The sequence below is a fragment of the Hypomesus transpacificus genome, chromosome 7, assembly GCF_021917145.1.
Source record: "Hypomesus transpacificus isolate Combined female chromosome 7, fHypTra1, whole genome shotgun sequence".
NCBI classification, from domain to species: domain Eukaryota; kingdom Metazoa; phylum Chordata; class Actinopteri; order Osmeriformes; family Osmeridae; genus Hypomesus; species Hypomesus transpacificus.
In genome coordinates this window covers 7,002,247-7,024,245 of record NC_061066.1, presented here as the reverse complement: position 1 = coordinate 7,024,245, position 21,999 = coordinate 7,002,247, and the positions used below count along the sequence as shown (strand labels likewise).

The 21,999-nt window shown below is 40.0% G+C and overlaps 1 protein-coding gene across 1 annotated transcript in view; it reads right to left on the bottom strand.

Annotated features, from left to right (window-relative positions):
* Positions 1-464: 464 nt before the first annotated feature.
* The window catches only part of LOC124469430 (ankyrin repeat and SOCS box protein 15-like), a 30,533-nt gene continuing 8,998 nt past the window's right edge, over positions 465-21,999 (bottom strand). The window contains exons 12-14 of the mRNA XM_047022721.1: positions 19,764-19,866; positions 2,707-2,860; positions 465-2,579 (exon numbers count right to left, since the gene is read on the bottom strand). Of these exons, the coding sequence (XP_046878677.1) occupies positions 2,410-2,579; positions 2,707-2,860; positions 19,764-19,866 (427 nt within the window). The 3' untranslated portion in view covers positions 465-2,409. The remainder of the gene's footprint in view (positions 2,580-2,706; positions 2,861-19,763; positions 19,867-21,999) is intronic.

Here is a 21,999-nt window from a genome sequence, read left to right as displayed (position 1 = left end):
GTTTTTCAAAGCAATGTGGGATTGGATTACTCTGATCTGGATTCTAATTTTTCAGGATTACCAAATCTGGATTACCTGTGGTCTAAATGGGACTGTCACAATTTAGCTATGTAAAGAACAACAGGTAGAATAGTGTGGGGTCACTCCAATATGCTTTATTTGAACAGAAAATAGGACTGAACGGAACAGCAAACAAACAATATAAACATCCCCCCTCCGATAAAAGTATTTTATTTGACAGAATCAAATAACAGACTTGAACTTGAACATTGTCCATGTCTTGGAAACAGGCAGTCCACTCATACATGGTTGTGGAAAAATCAACTGTTTGTGATGTTCTGAAAAGTGTCTCAACTGCATTGGCCAGCCTGATTAATGAATTTGTCAAATCATCGTAACATTTTAGATTTACTTACTGTGACAGTATGGGTTAGAGTAATTAATACGGGTTTCTGCAGCAGACGTTCTATGGTAATAGTCAGTAGTCAAGAGATATGTATGATGAACATTATGGATTAAGATACCTAAACTTGGGTATAATCCTAATTAAAGGTTTTGCAGTCCTAGACTCCTATTTCTAGACTGCAAATCGCTTTCAAGCAAGATCCTTTATTTTATGTCACCCCCAAAATACCACAGAGATTTACCCTCATGGGCCTTCTTATTTTTTTTTTCCGAAGCATGACAAGGCCAAGCAGAATTTTTTTCTTTTGGGGAATATGGCCAATATTATTGGAGCAATTGACTGCACCCATGTGCACATACAAGCACCTCATGAGAATGAGTGGGAGTTTTTAAACCGAAAGGGGAGACACAGCATCAATGTTCAACTTGTGGGCTACTCATCACAAACTGTGTTGTGAAGTGGCCTGGGTCTGTCCATGATGCGCGCATCCTGAGGGAGAGCGCTCTATATAGAGCGCTCCAAACCAACCGACCAAATGGTATCATATTAGGAGACAGTGCCTACCCATGGCTGATGACCCCTTTTCTGGCTAAACACACGCCCGAGCAGGCACGCTTCAACACTGCTCATGGCAAAACAAGATGCACCATTGAGCGCTTAATTGGAGTTCTGAAGAGGCGCTTTGCATGCCTTAACTACTTGAGAGTGGAACCACAGAAAGCATGCAACATAATACTTGCTTGCATTGTACTACACAACATCGCGACCAGGTTCAAAGTCCCTCTCTGTGATGACGTCCCTTATGCACCTGAGCCCATTGGAGACACTGACCAACCTCCGGCATTCTGTCAGAATGAGGGCCCGACTGGACGACCAATAAGAGATGCAATTGTTAGACACTATTTTTGATAAGTCCATGACTGATGATTGTGTCAGTGTGGTTAATGTTTGATAAACAAAGACATCATTTATTATTTGAGTTCAATATTGACAGCTGTTTGGGGGGTAATTTTATGGGGCCGAAATATTTATAATTTATAATTTGCTGTACTGAAAGGATGCTAGCCTACATAGCCTACCTACTTTATGTACTCCCTGTTGAACAATTCAAGTGAAATTGATAAATAAATATAAATACTGTAAAATGCATGATATAAATGTTGTATTATTTAACTAACCAAGTTTAGTTACCTGATATCCTCCATGAATCCACCCTCCTGCTGGGATCAGTTTAATCCTGATTTTTGGGATCAAAATGATCCCGATCCTACCAAAAAGTTTTGAAAAACCCAAACTCAAGGTTTGATCCGGATCAACAACAAGATTAAATTACGTGATCCAATCCAATTTCTGAATCCTTTTTTTCTTTTGAAATATCAATTTTCAAGATTTTATCCAATCCGATAGCCGTAATCAGATCAGATTACTTTTGAAAAACTGGCCCCTGGAGTCTTGGAGCCAATAATAACATGACCAAGAATAAAGATTCCATGGAGGTCAATGACAAAACAAAGGTAAAGGTACAAAGTTCAAATAAAACATTAATAACAGTAAACATAGGTACGCAAACTAAACCCAACTACACATTGCTTCTTATTTAATAGACCACATTGAAGCAAAAGAACAATCAATTGTGTATTGGTATTAAGTAAATCTGTCCAAAGCAAAGCTGTTGGTTTAGACTGCCATTTGTATTCTTCTACAACAACAAAAAACTAATGCTCTGTGTGCCTTTAAAAGATCCTAAAAATAGTTGAGTGACTTGACACATGAACCGGAAAAATACAATCCCTGTAACGGTCATATCTAGTGTGTGACACGTGCAATGGACACTTCTTTGCAATAATTACAAGTACAGAATAATGCTGTTATAGTCCAAGGGTGGAGCTGTAAAAGGTTTAGAGGCCAGCAAAATAAGGTATCCGGTGTATGTGTTCCTGTATGCATTTGCGTGTTGGCTTGTCCAGTGGGTGTGCCTGTCTATTGTGTGTGTGTTATCATGATCAGAGTAATGATGACTTTCCATACAAGTCGTACTCTCTGTAGGTCAGATAGTTCTTAAGGGCAGGAGGGAAGGGAACAGTTGCCATGACAATAGGATCACTGAGTCTCCTGGGGGTCATCTGTTTTCTGATTATCAGCCTGCACAGGTGCTGCAGAGCCCGTGGATTTCCTGGACATACACACACACACACCACACACACACACCATGCACACCCACAGCGTTAACAGGTTTCTCAATTTCTTTCCTCATGACAGTGCTTCCTTGTTGATCACAGGTCAAGTGACTCTGCCCTCACCCGTGATGTCACTGATGTCAGGCCACTCTCGCTGCCTCTCAAGCAGGGGGTGGAGTTTTGGACAGAGGGAGACGTGGCCAACATAGTCCAGGAGCATCCTGACCACACCCCCTACCAGGTGCACCAATGAGTTTAGAGAGACCACATCACAGAACTGTGGAGAGCAGAGAGAGAGAGATTCAGATAACTATAACTCATATACATATATTAGGGCTGTCGAAGTTAACACGCTAATAACGCGTTAACGTAATCTCACTTTAACGCAATTTAAATATTGTGCCGTAAACGCAGGTTTCTTTTTTACCCATCACATGACTGAATGATGGAGAGAGAGCTTTTAAATGGGAAGTTCCATTTTAAAAAGTTGCCAGACGGCTTGGTTGACAAAACCAAGGCTGTGTGTACTGATTGTCAGGCTAAGTTTAGTTATCACCGGCAACATCACATGCAAGCAAAGCACACAGCTAGCAGCAGCGTTAGCAGCGACAGCGGTAGCAGCAGCAGCGTTCGCTCCGATAATATAAAGCAGACAACAATGTTAAATTTGAGATTACATTTCCTAAATATATAACAATGTGTATGTTCAATGTTGTACAGCCTATGTGTGAGTGAATAAAACTCACTCACAATTTCCTCTTGTTATCCTTTAGTTATTTGAAGTTAAGCACACCATTTTAATAGCCTGACGTTGGCAAACTCATAATTCTAGTCAGAATATGAGTCTGAAAACTCTCCGTTGGGCTGTGACTACGGGGCGTGTTTCAACCGAACTCGTAAAACAAATGCCTCTTCGCTCAATTGGATAGACCTACAACCAATCAGAGCAACATAATATGTTGTTTGTTGAAATCAAATTCAACCCAAGCGCTCTTTCGTGACGTTGTTGATTACGTTACTGTTGATCATCTGTACATCATCGTATAAAGCCCGCCCTGGCAATTTCATTGGTCCGTCCCGATTCTGGTTTTCTGTAGTTGTCCCTCCAGACCCAACTTCCCGACCAAATTTTTTTGTGGGCGGGGAGAAGTTGGGCTGGCAGCCAGGCTACCATTTTAATGTCAATCTCCCCCAATCTTTTATAGGGGTAAAATTTGAACAGATTAATAAATTGAATACATTTGCGATTAACTATATGAAATAATGGGATTAATCGCGATTAAATATTGTAATCGCTTGACAGGCCTAATATATATATAATAATATAATAACATTTTCTATAGCACCTTTAAGGTTGCATCTCAAAGCACTTTACAACATATAAAAAAAAATACAATGGATATAGGAAAAGACAAAATATGGCATAAAAATACAATCAAATCACATAATCACAAAAAAGCTATAAAAAGGTGTTTTCAGAGACAATAAAAAAATACTCAATGATTCAGCATGCCTAACCTCAGAGGGAAGAGAGTTCCATAGTTTTGGCGCAAAAGAAGGGAAGGCCCTGTCACCCATAGATTGTAAACGAGAAGGGGAAACAATCAACAAACCAGAATCAGAGTATCGAAAGTCACGTTTAGGTATGTATGGGGTTAAAAGTTCAGACAAGAATAAAGGGGCCAAACTATGCAGAGCCTTGAAGGCAAGCATGATACTTTTTTTTTATAAATATTGAACTTGACCGGGAGCCAGTGCAGGGACTCCAAAATAGGAGTCATGTGATCACCTGTCCTGCTCCTCGGGGGTGTTCCATCAACGTCGCTAACGCAAGTCGCGCTAACGTGAATAAGTCTAACCTAGGTAAATGTCAACTTAGACTTAAGCCTCAAGCCGTTCCACTAACGTTCCGTTCCATTAACAGGCAACGCTAATTCATGCTAGACCTCAATAAGCTTTAGACTGTGCGGCCCAGATCAGGCAATCGTCGAAAACATAGATATAAATAAAGGCTAGATGTCTTACGGCGGAGTCTAGAAATTCCGCACAAATGGCGGCCATCTTGCTACAGTCAGCTCGCTCACCCATAACATTGGGTTGGTGCTCATGTACTTTTTAAATAACCATAACTTGCTAAATTTTCAACCGATTTTTAAACTGTTTTTTTTTTTATCAATTTCAGAGATGTAACTATGCCACCGCATATTTATGAATAATTAAGTAATAAAAAAAAAAGTTATGGTTATTTAAAAAGTACAACCCAAAGTTATGGGTGAGCGAGTTGACTGTAGGAAGATGGCCGCCATGTGCGGACCTTCGACTCCATTGGCTGGCAACGCGGACGAGACATCTAGCCTTTATGTATATATCTATGGTCGAAAAGAGGAGTTATGTCACAAAAAGCAAAGAGTAAACCAGCAGAGGAGTGTTGTTTTAGCAGTGTAAATTGATTTTTTGAGTTGTTTTTTTTGTTGTCCCCAAAAAAGGCAATGTTGCCTGCTATTAACATGGCAAGGGAGACAACTTGTCAAACCATTACGACCGTGAAAATACGTAAATTGTAGACCTACCAAATCTACATAACAAATATATATATGCACTTAGGCCTACTGATAATTAGCGCACTTTGACAGGCTAGGCTCAAGCCAATATTCTCAACAGGAGATTGAGAATAATAGCCCAAAAAAGAACGTGGCAGCAATTGAAAATTTTAGGATAAAATTCAAAACACTGAAGAAGAAGGCCATGGTTAATTGCACTTAATGTGGGCTAATAATGTTTTTGTCTTCACATCTTGAACAAAACAAATAAATTACTTCAAAATAACTTTGCAAAACGCATTTATTAACTGATAGGCTAAATGCTGAGCTTTAATATAAAAGGGAAAGATAACCATGACTAAAATAGGGATTCACAAAAATTGCAGATACTAGCACTGTCATGTAGGGGCAGCATAAAGGGCACTTCATAATAGCACACTTTTCCATTGGAAGTAAGGGCATGGGAACAGTCCAATTTAGACCATTGTAAGGGCACCTTATAGGGTACTGCGTCACATTTTCTATACTATAAAGGAACTCATTGCATGGGGCATCCTGTGCACTCAAGCATATTTCACAATGTGAATAGCAGACAATAGGGCACTAATTTTTGCCACTCTAGAGGGCATTTTAGAAACACTTTCAACAATGAAGGCACCACGCAGTCACCCCTTGAGTCTTCCAGTGGGCCTGGATACACCCATGGGGACAGTATATTGCACCTATAATATTGGGAAAGCCAGAAGGAGAGGTAATATAGAGGCTTGTCAACATATAGGCTACTTTAAAAAATGAAAATACTTTATATAATTGAATAAAAAGTCTCCTTGATTCTTTGTGTGAAAAACTGATGATAATATTCAGGTACTGCTTTGGAGCAAGGTATACCCTTTCATATTTCCTGGCATAGTTGCGGGTTCAAGAATGTCTCACATGCAAAGACACAAGAAGATGCAGACAGACTGTCAAGGCTTGGCTACAGTGAGTTTGCTTCCTTGTGTGTGATTAGACTACATAGTCTTGGCCTACCTACATAGACTGCAGTCTACTACTCTCCTTTCTATTACTTTCTACACAGGATGGTAGGCTGCTCTTATGTATTCATTGCCATCCTTAAGAGTTGCTAAAGTGTTATTTTGTATATATATATATATATACATATATTAGCTAAAGTGACATTATTTCTTAACTTGTTTCTTTCAATTACTGTATTTTTTGGAGGTAAACACTTAAATCATTCATGTCTACACTGAATTTACGTTTCTGAACACGGACTAAAGTAGCCTGGCTCTGCCCTCTTATGTACTTCCTCTCAATTTGGATTTTGCTTCTGTACTAGGTCTGGTCATTCGGTACCTAAGTCAGATTTTTCAGGTTGATTTTCTAACGGCGAATCAGTGAACAGAGGGAGTGGCAGAGAACGATGACGTTGATGTCGTGTGCTAGTTTGTGTTGTAGTTCCGTAATGGCGGCGGAGAAAGATGCGAGCGAAGCCATTCGGTCCGTTGTGGCAACACTGCCAAATATTTATGAACTAAAGCCGGAGCAAGAACAAGTTTTGCTGAGTTTTGTTGGTGGCCATGATGTTGTGGCCTTCCTCCCCACGGGGTTCGGGAACAGTTAGATTTTCCAGCTACGGCAGCTAGCACTGTTACAGTAGTGGTGAAGGAATTGGCTAAGGCGAACGCTAGCAATTGGTTATGGCAGATCCAATAGTTTAAAACTTCAACAGAGGCGGCCTTCCGGGTCACACTACCGATGGCTGCTTAGTTGTTTTGTGCTCCCCGACGGTTTGACTAAATAACCCTGAATACACCTTAGATAACAGCACAGTGAGATTTTACAAATATGAATAAAAACAGGGTTACTGCACGGTGCAAGAAACTTCAAATTATGGGTGAAGACACCGAAGAAACAACATTACAAAACATTGCTAGCCGAAGCAGTTCTCCGACCCACGAGGAGGAGGACGGAGCAGACGCTAGGTTGCGAGGTATTCTGAAGGAACTCAAGGATTTCAGACAGGACAATAAACAACACTTCAAGGAGATCAAACAAGAACTACACAAAACAAACAGTAGACTGGTTGAGGCAGAAGAGCGGATTGATGAAGTCGAAACAACATTAAGGGCAGCAACAACTCTATTGAAAAGACTAACCCAACGTCAGGCTAGCATAGAAGCTAAGCTAATCGACCAGGAAGGAAGGGCCCGGCGGGAAAATGTAAGAATCTATGGCATAGCGGAGGATGAGGAAGGAGACAATATGATCGACTTCATACAAACTCTACTAAGAAGCCAAATCAGTCTACCTCAAGATATGAACCACATGATTGAAAGAGCACACAGAACACTCTCCGCAAAGCACACGGGCCTGGAGGCAAAGCCCCGTTCAATCATAATCAAGTTCGCCAGCTACAAAGTCAAGGAAGAAGTGATTTGCAAAGCCTGGCAGAAGAAAGAGCTCTGCTTCAAGAACGCTAGCTTTTACATATACCATGACTATCCATCTGCGATCCTTAAAAAACTGATGGAATACGCAGAAACAAAGAAAGTACTGAAGGGAAGACAAATCAAGTTTCAGACGCCTTACCCAGCAAGACTGCAGGTTTTCTATGTAGATGGCACACGTTTATACCAGACCGCGTCTGAGGCGACGGAGGATATGGCTAAACGAGGATTTCCAGTCGCCATCGTACCTGTTCAAGACGATCCAGACAACCGAGAGATCATACAACTATCTTCATGGAAAACAGCTGGAAGAGGGAAACCCAGATGGGTTTCCCTCTGAATGGTACAAGACCTTCAGATCAGAATTAATACCCACTCTGCTGAACACCTTTAATGCAGCCTTAAAAGATGGAAAACTCAGCGACCATCTCAGTCATCCCCAAAGAGGGAAAAGATGGATTGGAATGTGGATCATACAGGCCTATTTCAGTACTTAACACAGACGACAAACTATATACTTCTATTCTTGCAAAGAGAGTTGAAAAGATCCTCCCACAGATTATAAACACTGATCAAACAGGTTTTATCCTGCAGAGACAAACCCATGACAATATAAGACGGTCATTACACGTCCTGAACCATATACAAGAAAACAAAATAGGGGCTCTTCTAGTCAGCCTAGATGCTGAAAAAGCCTTCAATTCAGTGAGCTGGACATACCTATATATGGTTCTGGAGAGACTTGGGTTCAATAATAACTTTATTAGGGCGATCAGCATCCTATATAAGAATCCTAGTGCAAGAATTAAAATAAATGGATACCTGACAGACAAAATAGACCTGGAGCGAGGTACCAGGCAAGGATGTGGACTATCTCCACTACTTTGCGCTCTACATAGAGCCTCTTGCTCAATGGATAAGACAAACTGATAGCATAAGGGGTATACCAATAGATGGAGACCAACACAAAACTGCTTTGTACGCAGACGATGTCTTGATATACCTAGGGGAACCCACCAGCTCACTTCCAGAGCTATTTAAGCTCCTGGATACTTTTGGAAAATATGCTGGATATAAACTTAATACTCAAGAAAACTATACTATAAGATATACTTACACTGAACTATACACCGCCTAGGCAGCTTCAAGACGAGTTTCAACTGAAATGGGATCAAACCACACTGAAATATTTAGGAGTAGTGATCCCTAAAGTTATATCATCACTGGCCAAGATCAACTATGACCCTCTCATGATAAGAATAAAACTAGACATACACAGATGGAACACTAACCCCTTCTTGAGCCTTGTTCAAAGAGGGGAATCAGTCAAAATGAACATTCTCCGAAGGCTACTATTTCTATTCCAGGCACTGCCTGTTAGATTCAAAACTCTACAGCTGTCAAAAGAAAAGGGTGGCATGGCAGTACCACATCTGAGAGACTACTACCTCTCAGCTCAGATTAAACCGTTTCTCAATCTCTGTAACAGAAATTACCGAGCAAGATGGAAAGACATTGAAGTACAACTGATTAGGAACCCTACTGCACAAACAGTGCTAAGTAATACTGACCTGAGAAAGCTCATTAGCAATATCCAAAACCCATGGATGAAATTCCAGTTTAAGATATGTAACTCAATGAAGGAGGACTATAATTTACAAGACAAACTGAAAGTACTTGAGTAGTGTGCATATGACCCATATTTTAAACCCAACCAAATGGATGGTGTATTTAGGACCTGGGTTGCGAAAGGTATCACAACTTTTTACTCCATAACAGACAGAGGGAAACTGAAGGAATTCCAAACACAAGAGATCCATGGCTTAGAAAAACAGGACTTTTACAGATACCTACAGATACGTCACTATTTCGACCAAACCATCAAACACCATGTAGATAATGATAACCCAGTGATTAAAGAAATCTAACCGTGCGTGTCCCTACAGCGGAGCAGTGCGGAGCGTCGGCTTCCAATTCATTTTCCATGAAACCGGGCGTTGACGCTCGCTTACGCTCCCACAATGCCCTACACGAGCGTCATCGCCCGGTTTCATTTAAAATGAATTGGAAGCCGATGCTCCGCGCCGCTCCGCTGTAGTGGACACAGACGGTTATTAGGGGCATACTCCTCTCTAAACAGGGGCAGTAAATCTAGACTACAGTGCCCTCCAAAAGTATTGGAACAGTGAGGCCAATTCCTTTATTTTTGCTGTAGACTGAAAACATTTGGGCTTGACATCAAACGATGAATGTGAAACCAGAGATCAACGTTTCAGCTTTTATTTCCAGGTATTTACATCAGGATCTGATGCACAAATTAGAAAATATCACCTTTTTGTTCGAACCCACCCATTTGTCACGTGAGCAAAAGTATTGGAACATGTGACTGACAGGTGTGTTTTGTTGCCCAGGTGTGTCCTATTACATACATTATTCAATCAATAAATACCACTGAATGTCTACACTCAGGTTCAGATTGGGTAAGATAGGTTTTGTCTAGGCAGACTGTATTCAGAGGTGAAAACAACATGAAAACCAGAGCGCTGTCTTTGGGTGAAAAACAAGCAATTGTGAGTCTTAGAGAAGATGGAAAATCAATCAGAGCCATTGCAGAAACATTGGCCATAGCCAGTACAACCATTTGGAATGTCCTGAAGAAGAAGAAAACTACTGGTGTACTAAGTAACAGACGTCGAACAGGTAGACCAAGGAAAACATCAGCAGTTGATGACAGAAACATTGTGAGAGCTGTAAAGAAAGACCCTAAAACAACTGTTAGTGAGATCAGCAACAACCTCCAGATGGCAGGAGTGAAGGTATCACTATCTACTGTTCGCAGAAGACTTCATGAACAAAAGTACAAGGGCTACACCAGAAGATGCAAACCACTCATTAGCAAGAAGAATAGGAAGGCCAGGCTGGAATTTGCCAAAAAGTACAGAGATGAACCTCAAAAATTCTGGGACAAAGTTTTATGGACTGATGAGACAAAGATTAACTTTTACCAAAGTGATGGAAAGGCTAAAGTTTGGAGAAAGAAAGGAACTGCTCATGATCCCAAACACACAAGCTCATCTGTGAAACACGGTGGAGGTAATGTCATGGCTTGGGCTTGCATGGCTTCTTCTGGGACGGGCTCATTAATCTTCATTGAGGATGTAACACATGATGGCAGCAGCAAAATGAACTCGGAAGTCTACAGAAACATTTTGTCTGCCAATTTAAGGAAAGATGCAACCAAACTGATTGGCAGAGCCTTCATCATGCAGCAAGATAACGACCCAAAACACACTGCCAAAACAACAAAGGAGTTCATCAGGGGCAAGAAATGGAAGGTATTAGACTGGCCAAGTCAATCTCCAGACTTAAACCCTATAGAGCATGCATTTTACCTGCTTAAGAGGAGACTGAAGGGAGGAACCCCACAAAACAAACAACAACTGAAAGAGGCTGCAGTGAAAGCCTGGGAAAGCATCAAAAAGGAAGAATGCAAAAGTTTGGTGACGTCAATGGGTCACAGACTTGCTGCAGTTATTGAAAGCAAAGGATTTGCAACTAAATATTAAGTCTTATTCACTTAAATATGTTTTAAGTATATCTGTTCCAATACTTTTGATCACATGACAAATGGGTGGATTCAAACAAAATGTGATATTTTCTTAGTTGTGCATCAGATCCTGATGTAAATACCTGGAAATAAAAGCTGAAACGTTGATCTCTGGTCTCACGTTCATTATTTGATGTCAAGCCCAAATGTTTTCAGTCTACAGCAAAAATAAAGGAATTCGCCTCACTGTTCCAATACTTTTGGAGGGCACTGTATATAGATGTTTTATGCCAAAAAAATCTCACTCCACAGAATACGTTAAGACCAAATGGGAGAATGAAGGTAATATAATGAACTCACCTGAAGAAGGGGCCAGTTGCTGTGAATTTCAGTGGAAATGTACTAACTCACACACATGGAGAGAGTTTGGGTGGAAATGCCTAATTAGATTATTCATAACTCCAAAGCAGAAAATACACTTTGCAAAAGGAAACTCTAAATGCTGGAGAGTCTGTGGACATGAAGAAACCAATAACTGGCATATATTTTGGGATTGCCCTACAATTGAACAATTTTGGACTGAGATACACAGAACATTGGAAAATGTTTTAAAAGTTAGAATACCCTTTCAATTTAGTGTCTTAAGACTGGGAAACACTGGTTTTCACCTTAATGAGAATACGTACTTAAACAAGTATCTGCTTGGTGTTTTGATATCATCTGGTAAAAAGGCTTTTACTAGACACTGGTTCCAGCCTGACATTCCAACAATGGAGGAGTGGCGAGAGATAGTCAACAATTAGTCAACAATATATATCAGATGGAAAAAATCACTTTATTTTTATGTATCGTTTATTTTTCTAACTGATTGTACCCCACTTAAGAAACTGTCTGGTCTGGAATTTGTCTGGTTTCTCACTTATTTATTTTGTATTTACTTATTGAGCTGTGGTAAGCATGTTTGGTCAATTGCACCCATACATCCCTTGTTCTTGTCAATAGTTCAGAAATATATGAAGGATTTAAAAAAGGAAAAAAGAGACAATGAGAGGAGATTCAAACATTCTTGTAATCCTTTTACTTATACAGATGTGATGTAATGTTCCCATTGTCTAATAAATAATTATAAAAATTAAAAAAATTAAAAAACTTCAACAGAGTACCCGTCTACAGGGAAGTCAACGCTTGTCAATGGAGCGAGGCCAGACTCTCTGTACAAATGAAATGTACGAGAGTCTGGTTAGGACCAGGCTAGGACTAAAGGGCTTTGGGGCAGCAATTTGCAAGACGGAACTGTCTTTTGAGATTCTGTTTACGCCTGTTTTAAATTATTTGCAACACATTTTGGTTTAGATTGACTTTTAGCAGAGAATGTCTAATATATATATGTATATGTATATATATATTATATATAATTATGTCTTAAACAGGCTCTGCTTTTAGCTTGACACGGATCAGGCTATTTCCAAAGTATAAGGCCGAATCCTAATACTCCCCCGTATCCCTTCCCCTTACCCCTTCCCCTTAGTTTTGCGCGTTTCCGTGAGAGCTAGTGGTGTCCCAATACTCTTTTGGAGCTAGGGGAAGGGCTAAGACTAAGGGGTATACACCCCTTAAAACCAAGTAAGATCGGGAGCTTACTTGAAACCTAGGGCTATGTGAAAACTGCGCGACCGGCAACAATGGCGACCAAATCATCCAGAGAGTCCGATAAATGTTATATTATCGGCTTAATTAATTGATAAAAAAATTATGACTGTCTTGTTTTGTGTTATATACAGTCATGAACATATATATTTGCAACCATTTTCCTAATTGAAATGTTTCTAAAAATCGCTAGTTTGGTACGTTAATGTTACAGTTCTGAATTGCACAACAGTCCCGCATTTCTTTGACTAGCATGTCTACAGTTCTAAGTAAACTCCATTAGCAGCGAATTTCGTTTAATATCAGTGCATAACGCTACTTGCTTTGTAGATATCGATACGTGCTAGATGACGTACCTGTAACCAAGTGGCGTCCCATTTCCTAGGGCTATGTAGCCCTTATCCCTTACTTTCGAGGGCCAAGGGGAAGGGGTAAGTTAAGGGGAAGGGGGAAGGGGTAACGGGGAGTATTGGGATTCGGCCAAATTTACCTTGGTTCCGTAGCTAGAACCAGGGGCGTAGCAACGGGTAGGCCTGGGTAGGCACAGGCCTACACAATTTATTCTAAGGACTACCCAAAAACGAAAATATCTCCGAAAAATTATGCACCAGGTGCACATCGCAAATTAAATGTGAAAAAAATAAGAAAAATGCCTATCCATATTTTTCTTGGCCTACCCAAAAATATTATTCTGGCTACGCCCCTGGCTAGAACTAGAATAAGCCACCTGTTGTGGAAAAAACACCAAACTGTTGTAATTATGAAGATGTAATGATTATGGATTCAATGAAACTTGTGATCACCTTTGTAGTACATGCTATATTATTGGAAACCAGATGCAAAGCTGTTGGCTGATTATTGTTACATTTACATTTAGTCATTTAGCAGACGCTCTTATCCAGAGCGACTTACAGTAAGTACAGGGACATTCCCCCGAGGCAAGTTGGGTGAAGTGCCTTGCCCAAGGACACAACGTCATTTGACTCGGCCGGGAATCGAACTGGCGACCTTCAGATTACTAGCCCTATTCCCTAACCGCTCAACCACCTGACTCCACTTGTTATCCCTAAACAATGGTAGGAGACATGAAGCCCAAAATATAAGGTTTAAATAATTAAAGGATGAATGGGGGAGAGGAGCATGTGTATGCTTTCATAAAGGACCAGGATGCATAGCTGTAACTTATGAGACATATTTGTGGCCTTACGCCCAGAAACCTAATGTAGCTGGCTGTTCAAGGTCAGAAAGAGCCTAATTTCAAGCAGTGTCTATGTAGGAAAGTACCTGTTTTGAATCCCCTGAGACAAGGGACCCGCTTGGTAAGATTACCTAATGTCTACGAAACCAACTAATATCGTACCATATTAACATACAATGGGGAGAAGACTATATAAGTTAAATTGTCCGGAGAAAACTTCAGTCTGATCCCGGGATCACGCTCACGTTCTATTGGCAATCTTTGTTACCTGAGAACCAATAAAACACTTTGCATCAACCCTGCTGAGTTCCAGTGCTGTTTTTACATCTTGAGAAGTGACTGAAGACGTACAGAACTTTTGTTTCTACACTGTACTTACTGTAAGTCGCTCTGGATAAGAGCGTTTGCATAAAGTTGAGAACATCTCAACTCTGGCTGTGTTTGAAAATTTAGACAGCTGTCTTAATCCTTGATGTCTTACTAGACAGGTGTCTAACGAGACAGCTCTCTTCGGGGTAAGGTATCTTAAAAACCGTTGTTTTCGAACAGCCTATTAAGACAGGATGTACGTCATCGCGCTGCGTGTACTTATGTGCTCGCACTAGCACGCTTTGTCAGACGGCAGTCAATTGCATTGAGTTTATTGTCACACTAAGTCAAGTTAAGCTGTATTTAAACTTATGTTAGATATAGGCTATAGACCAATTATCACCCTACGTCACACAACTGTCAAGCAGGCTCAAGTGCGCATTTGGGTTGCAAAAGCCGAACTTCTCCCCGTTCTATTACTCTTGGAGTGTCGTTCAGGTCATCATATATCTCTGGCCACTGGATTGCAGGGCTTGATATTAACTTTTTGAGGCTCTTGGCCTTTGGACAAATACATTTACGTTCACTTGTCTATGCACAAAAGTCACTTGACCCCGATACCCTTAAATAGCCTTTCCAAGTGATCGGGCAAAACTAGCCTGGCTAACGGAGGTCGCTTTCTCAAGCAAATGACGAATGAAACAGACAGGTTAAAGAAATCCGAGATTCTGGCTATCTTCACCAGACTCGTATCTACATTAGGCAGTCCTCCCTGACGTTTCTGGTGTAGAATGGAGTGAAATACAACATTGTGCACACTGCCAGTGAGCGAGTCTGACTGAGGCTAACGTCAAAACAGTGTAACTGGGATGTAGTCTCACTCAGATTGCCAGTTTAAACAAATCAGAAAAATAATCGGACCAGCTGACTATAAAAGCAGAATTCCCATATCTCTTGAAAGCTGCCCTGCTCGACTTTTTAAATGTAGAATTGACTGTAAAAGTGTAAAATTATGAACTTTGTGACATGACGTGAAGACATGGTTGCCGCTCGACTATGCGGTCTGTACCGGGCGACATTCTCACTCAAATTTCAAGACTTTCGTGACCCAAATCAAAATTCTGATGTGACAGATCATTGGGTAATCGCTTTCTCTCCTGAAGGCATGTCCTCCTCGACGCTTTTGGTCTTTTTAAATCTAACTATTTGTATTATCCGTGTGGTCCTTTTGCCATTTAAAATGCTATCCTTTCCCGGTTTTCTGCAGCCACAGTGCACGCGCATCCCGATTGTTTACAAACAAATAATTGGTCTATAGCTCATAACATTTGTGTTTGTATTTCACTCATTTGATAGGATTATGATAAAACGCAGCAACTAGCTAGTGTCTGCACTGCACTGCGATGCTAGCTACTGTACGTTATCAAAAAGTTGGAGCAAATTTACAAATTAGGAGTGTCATCAATGAAATAAGTACATTTTCAGCAACTACACTGCCCACTTCTTGATACATTTTTATTCAGATGCTGATTTACAAGTACCGTTTAGCTGAAATATGAATTGTAAAAACTTCAAAGGATTCTGTTTAACTAGTTGCTCACGGTAACCCCGCGCACAGAGTTAGGGGTAATACGTGCCGCCATTAAGACAGCAAGGCAGCTCATATGCGCTCTTAAAAAATGACCGTTATGTGACGTATTTCAAGGTATCTTATTTGACAGGAAGAGAAGATTTAAGACATTTCGAACAGACCTCGCTGTCTTAAAAGGAAGGAAGGAAGGACGCATTTTAAGACCTTTCGAACACGGCCTCTGTCGCGTCTCTGTCACGGCCTCTGTCGCGAAGTGATTCGCCTGGCTTCATAGATAATGAATGGAAAACATGTCGCTCGCATCGCGTCGCTGCAGTGTGAACGCACTGTAAAGCATTTTGCACTGTGATGGTAAACACAGAGGGTAAACAATAAACACAACTACAAAACAGTTGTCAACTGTAAAACACAATGACTCTAAATTGTTCACACTTGTTTCTAATGGTGATTTGGGACAGCTTTTTGTAATCTTTCACTGTGGTGTCCGTGTATGAGAATAGTTCAGCATCAACCGGGCGGCTTTGGCTCAGGGGGTAGAGAGAGTCGTCTGTTAATTGCAAGGTTGGTGGTTCGATCCCCAGGGTTGCCGACTCCTCCCAGGCCATATGCCGGAATATCCCTGAGCAAGACTCTGAACCCCAAGTTGCTCCCGATGGGCAAGCCGGCGCCTTGCATAGTAGCTCGCTGCTGTCGGTGTGTGAGTGTGAGTATGAATGGGTGAATGAGAGGCAAACATTGTAAAGCGCTGCAAAGTGCTGCTGAGGTAGAAAAGTGCTATATAAATGCAGTCCATTTACCGTTTTACCATCAACCAGCAATTTTTACTGTAAATGTTTGCCTTCCACCATACAGCTAGCCTGACGTTGTCATACTCATAATTCTAGTCAGAATATGAGTCTGATAACTCTCCGTTGGGCTGTGAGTATGGGGCGTGTTTCAACCAAACTCGTTAAACAAATGCCTCTACACTCAATTGGATAGACCTACAACCAATTAGAGCAACGTAATATGTTGTTTGTTGAAAACAAATTCAACCCAAGCGCTCTTTGGTGACGTGGTTGATTAAGTTACTGTTGATCATCTGTCCATCATCGTATAAAGCCCGCCCTGACAATTTCATTGGTCCGAACAGCTCCTGTTAGGGAATAGTTTTTCCGCAACCAAGCTACTCCAGACCCAACTTCCCAAACAAATGTTTTGGGGTGAATAATGTCACTTTATCTGTTTTCAAAAACCATTGGTTAATTTACATAAAATAAGGCATTAGAAACTAAACAAAGCGTCAAGAAAAGTTACAATCAATTATGGCGTATCCGTTCTTTGATAACCCTGTGGTGGATGAAGGTGCTCAGATAATACAAAGAGCGATTATCCCATCAGCCACAAGGCTCTTCAAACAGAAGTAATGCTTCCCTGACCAGTATCTGTGGAAGAAGAATAGGTTCAGCAGCCCCAGCATTGTTTATCTAGATAGATTTGTTTGACATTCTTGAACGGGCAACTATGCCAGGAAATATGAAGGGTATACCTTGCTCCAAAGCAGTACCGGAATATTATCATCAGTTTTTCACACAAAGAATCAAGGAGACTTTTTATTCAATTGTATTAAGTAATTTCATTGTTTAAAGTAGCCTATATGTTGACAAGCCTCCATATTACCTCTCCTTCTGGCTTCCCCAATATTATAGGTGCAATATACTGTCCCCATGGGTGTATCCAGGCCCATTGGAAGACTCAGGGGGTGACTGCCTGGTGCCCCCATGGTTGAAAGTGTTTCTAAAATGCCCTCTAAAGTGGCAAAATTTGACCAAGTGCCCTTGCCTGCTTGAGTGCACAGGAAACCCCATGCAATAAATGACAGTGTGCCCTCTATAAATGTAAAAACATCTCTTAATGAGTTCCTTTATAGTATAGAAAATGTGATGCAGTACCCTATAAGGTGCCCTTACAATGGCCTAAATTGGACTGTTCCCATGCCTTACTTCCAATGGAAAAGGGTGCCCTTTATGCTGCTCATACATGACAGTCCTAAGTTGTGATGGTTACTATAATATTTTCAAATAAAATCAAATTTACAGTATTTGTATAGCCCTTTACAAGCAATATCACAGAAGGCTTCACATACGCCAATAGAACTGCCCCTCAGCCTACCTCAACCCTCAAGGAAGACAAGGAAAAACTCCCAGAAAAACTCACTAGAGGAGAAAAAATTGAAGAAACCTTGGGAGAAGCAATTCAGTGAGGGATCCCCTCCTCCAGAGAAAGAGAGGTGCAGAACACAGGCTAAACATAGTCATACATCAGGAAAGTGTCAATGGGTGTTGCAACACCAAAATCCAGTGTTTCAAAATCGATTTTCTTTATTGCTATGCAAATGCTTTACTGTGTATACATAAACAAATGTATCTTTACATGTAACTACATGCCCTGGATGCTGTGTGCAATTTTTTTTTTGTGTTGTGTCTAATGATTGCTCCATAGTGTTTATATATTGATTTGCTGTGTTTATGATCTGAAAGCATTGTTTGATTTTGAGCACAGGTTAAATGGTTTAGGAGTGAGTGTTTGATTTTGCCAGGAGAGTCAGAGGTTTTGGAAATAGAGTTTGAAGATTTGGTCTTGTGTTTACAGTTTTGAGAAAATGGGTGACTGTTTCAAGAAATGTGTTTTAACAATTGTGAAAAACTGTAATGTGGATTTAGAGACCGCAAAAAGTTAAGCATTACAATAGTCAATTTGGGAGAATCCGAAAATATTGATAGCATTGTCAGCCATAGAGAAAGATCATGGGGCGCAGTCTTGTAATGTTTCTGAACTGAAATTATGATTTCTTTTTTTTACCAAATTCTTGACATGGGGATCAAATGTTCACTTCACATAAAATATTTACTAGGGCTGTCAAAGTTAACGCGTTAATAACGCGTTAACGCAATGTCACTAACGCGACAAAAAAAAATAGTGCCTGAATGAGAGAGAGGGCTTTTAGATGGGAAGTTTCATTTAAAAAATTGGAGAGACGGCTCGGTTGACAAAACTAAGGCTGTGTGTACTGATTGTCAGGCTGAGTTTAGTTATCACCGGAGTACTTCCACCCTAAACTATCACATCCAAGCAAAGCACACAGCTAGCAGCAACAGCAGCGTTAGCAGTAGCAGCAGCTTTTGCTGCGGTAATGTATGGCAGACAACACTCGCAAAAGAAGCGAGCTGCTGACTGGCTTCAACAAAATAGAAACTATTGTTCAATATTAAGGTCAATCTGTGGTTGCTAAAGTATCTAAAGTATGTTTGAGTGAAATTTTTATGTTATGGAGCAGGATATCGTAGTAGGCTATGAGACAACATGTCTTAAATGTATTTTGTATTCCAGAACAAGTCTAATTTTGCAGATGATGTTTATTATAGGCCTACAGCAGTAGTTTGTGAGTGAATAAAACTCCCTCACAATTTAAGTTGGGTTCCATCTGAATTTGTTATATGGACATGATCATCCAGTTAGGGCTATTTGAAGTTTTTAAGTAGGCCTACACCCTTTTAATGTTATATGTATTTTTTAATCATTTATTGGGGTAACATTTTAACAGATTAAATAGATTGAATAATGTAATAATAATCGCGATTAATCAAATGAAATAATGCGATTAATTGCGATTAAATATTTAATCGCTTGACAGCCCCAATATTTACCGTAGAAGATTTATATTTACATTTGGTTCTTACATTTCGTTTTAAATTCCAGAGCAGAGCCATCCATGTTTAGGTTTAATGGACCTGCTTTACGGAGCTTGTGGGTTGAACCAATGTGCAACATACAGTATAAATGTGTATGTGTGTATCTGTGTGTGTATATAAAGAGAATTAAAAAGAGAAAGCATGAGAAGAAGAGCTGCAGTACTTACAGAAATTCTGTCTGACTGAGTGTAGAGATTGTAGTCTTGGTTGTGGAGGTTGCCCCAGGTACACTCCATGTCATGGCTTCTGCCATGGTTACACTGAAAACACCTGCAAAAGCAGGGCACAGAGACAAAAGGAAAATAAATAAAAAAGCTACTTCATTACAAGATATGACACGTTTCTTCCTCTAACACACTTCACAGGCTATTGTTCATCAGTTAAAGGGGTGCATAACAGTTGACACCGAAAGTCAAACTCAGACGGTTATTACAGTTTTTCATGATTGCTAAAACACATTTCTTGAAACAGTCAACCATTTTCTCAAAACTTTAAACACAAAACCAAATATTTAAACTCAATTTCCAAAACCTCTGACTCTCCTGGCAAAATCAAACACTCGCCCCTAAACCATTAACCTAAACCTTAAACCAACCTGTGTTCAAAATCAAACAATGGTTTCAGATCATAAACACAGACACAAAGAAATGGAGAACACAGCATCCAGGCCATGCAGTTACATGTAAAGACAAATGTGTTTATGTATACACAGTAAATGCAATTACGTAGCAATAAAGAAAACATTTTCAATACTTTTAACAAGTTTCCTAAACTCTTGACACGGTTAGCCAAAAAGTTAACTTATTGGCTAAAGTCAAAGTGAACAGCTGTTCATATTGTGAATTGAAACACAAATATATCCCCTGTATTTTATTCTATTGCCACTGAGAAACAGCAGGTTGAAGTTATGCAAATACTGTAAATCACAGCTGATTCCCAACTAGGAAACACTCAGGTGTTGAGGTTCTTTCAATCGCATGACCATATGGTATATAAAGAGGACTGGGGGGGGTGATCTTGTGTGGAAAAAGAACAATATAGAGCAACACGAAGTAGAAATATGTAAGGTCGCACAAGGGAGAGGAAGACAAGTACCAGGACAAGGGAGGGGAGTTAGAATGTGTGGTGGCACTCAGAGAAGGGCCTGACTAGGGTAACTGATGAAATACTGTAAATGGCAGCTGTATTTCATATTTCTTGCAGTAATGTCCTGTTGCAAATGCCTTACAGAAGCCTTTACTGCAGCAATTATGTTTCAGTCTTCTTTCTTCAATACAGTAACCGTCCATTCTATAAAGCTACTCTGAGATGGGTCACACATTTTTTTTTCTGAATTTCTGCAGCAAAAGAAACAAAATGTATGCATTTACTAAACCCAAAAAACTACAAAAATGTAAAGAGAAACTTCTTCAAAAGAAACTGCATTGCAAAACACAATCTATTATCTATATACTGTGAGACCTGACCATCTGATGTTAATGTTTTTAATGACATTGTGCTGTGATTGACTGAATGTTCCTGTTGAAAGAGAACGTGTGTCAGTGTTTTGGTAGACATAGTGTAATGTTTAGTGTATTTTTGTGTTATAAAAATGAGTATTTGAGTTTAGTTTACAATGTGTGATTTTAAGCATGAAATTAACCGTTTTGCCAATTGTGTGTGGTAGGTGTGTTGACAAGTTTAGGAAACAATTATTGAAATAATTGTCATACCGATTGTAAACAACTGTAGTACATTTACATTTAAGCATTTAGCAGACACTTTTATCCAAAGCGACTTCCAAGAGAGTACTGTCAACAAAGAACAAAGGGGGTAACCCCTTTGGGGGTAACCTAAGGGGGTAACCTCAATTGATTGACTGAATGTTCCTGTTGAAAGAGAACGTGTGTCAGTGTTTTGGTAGACATAGTGTAATGTTTAGTGTGTTTTTGTGTTATAAAAATAAGTATTTGAGTTTAGTTTACAATGTGTGATTTTAAGCATGAAATTAACCGTTTTGCCAATTGTGTGTGGTAGGTGTGTTGACAAGTTTAGGAAACAATTATTGAAATAATTGTCATACCGATTGTAAACAACTGTAGTACATTTACATTTAAGCATTTAGCAGACACTTTTATCCAAAGCGACTTCCAAGAGAGTACTGTCAACAAAGAACAAAGGGGGTAACCCTTTGGTTGCTGGATCGAGCCTTGAAAACACTCCACACCTATGTCACCACAGTCCAATTCCATTGCCTGTAGGAGATTTACCCTGATATACGGGTTTCGGTCATCGACCTTTCACCGCCACACAGAGAAAAACTCTTTAATTGGGTTGAGAAAAGGGCTGTATGGTGGAAGGCAAACATTTACAGTAAAAAATGCTGGTTGATGTTGAACTATTCTTGTATACAGACACCACGGT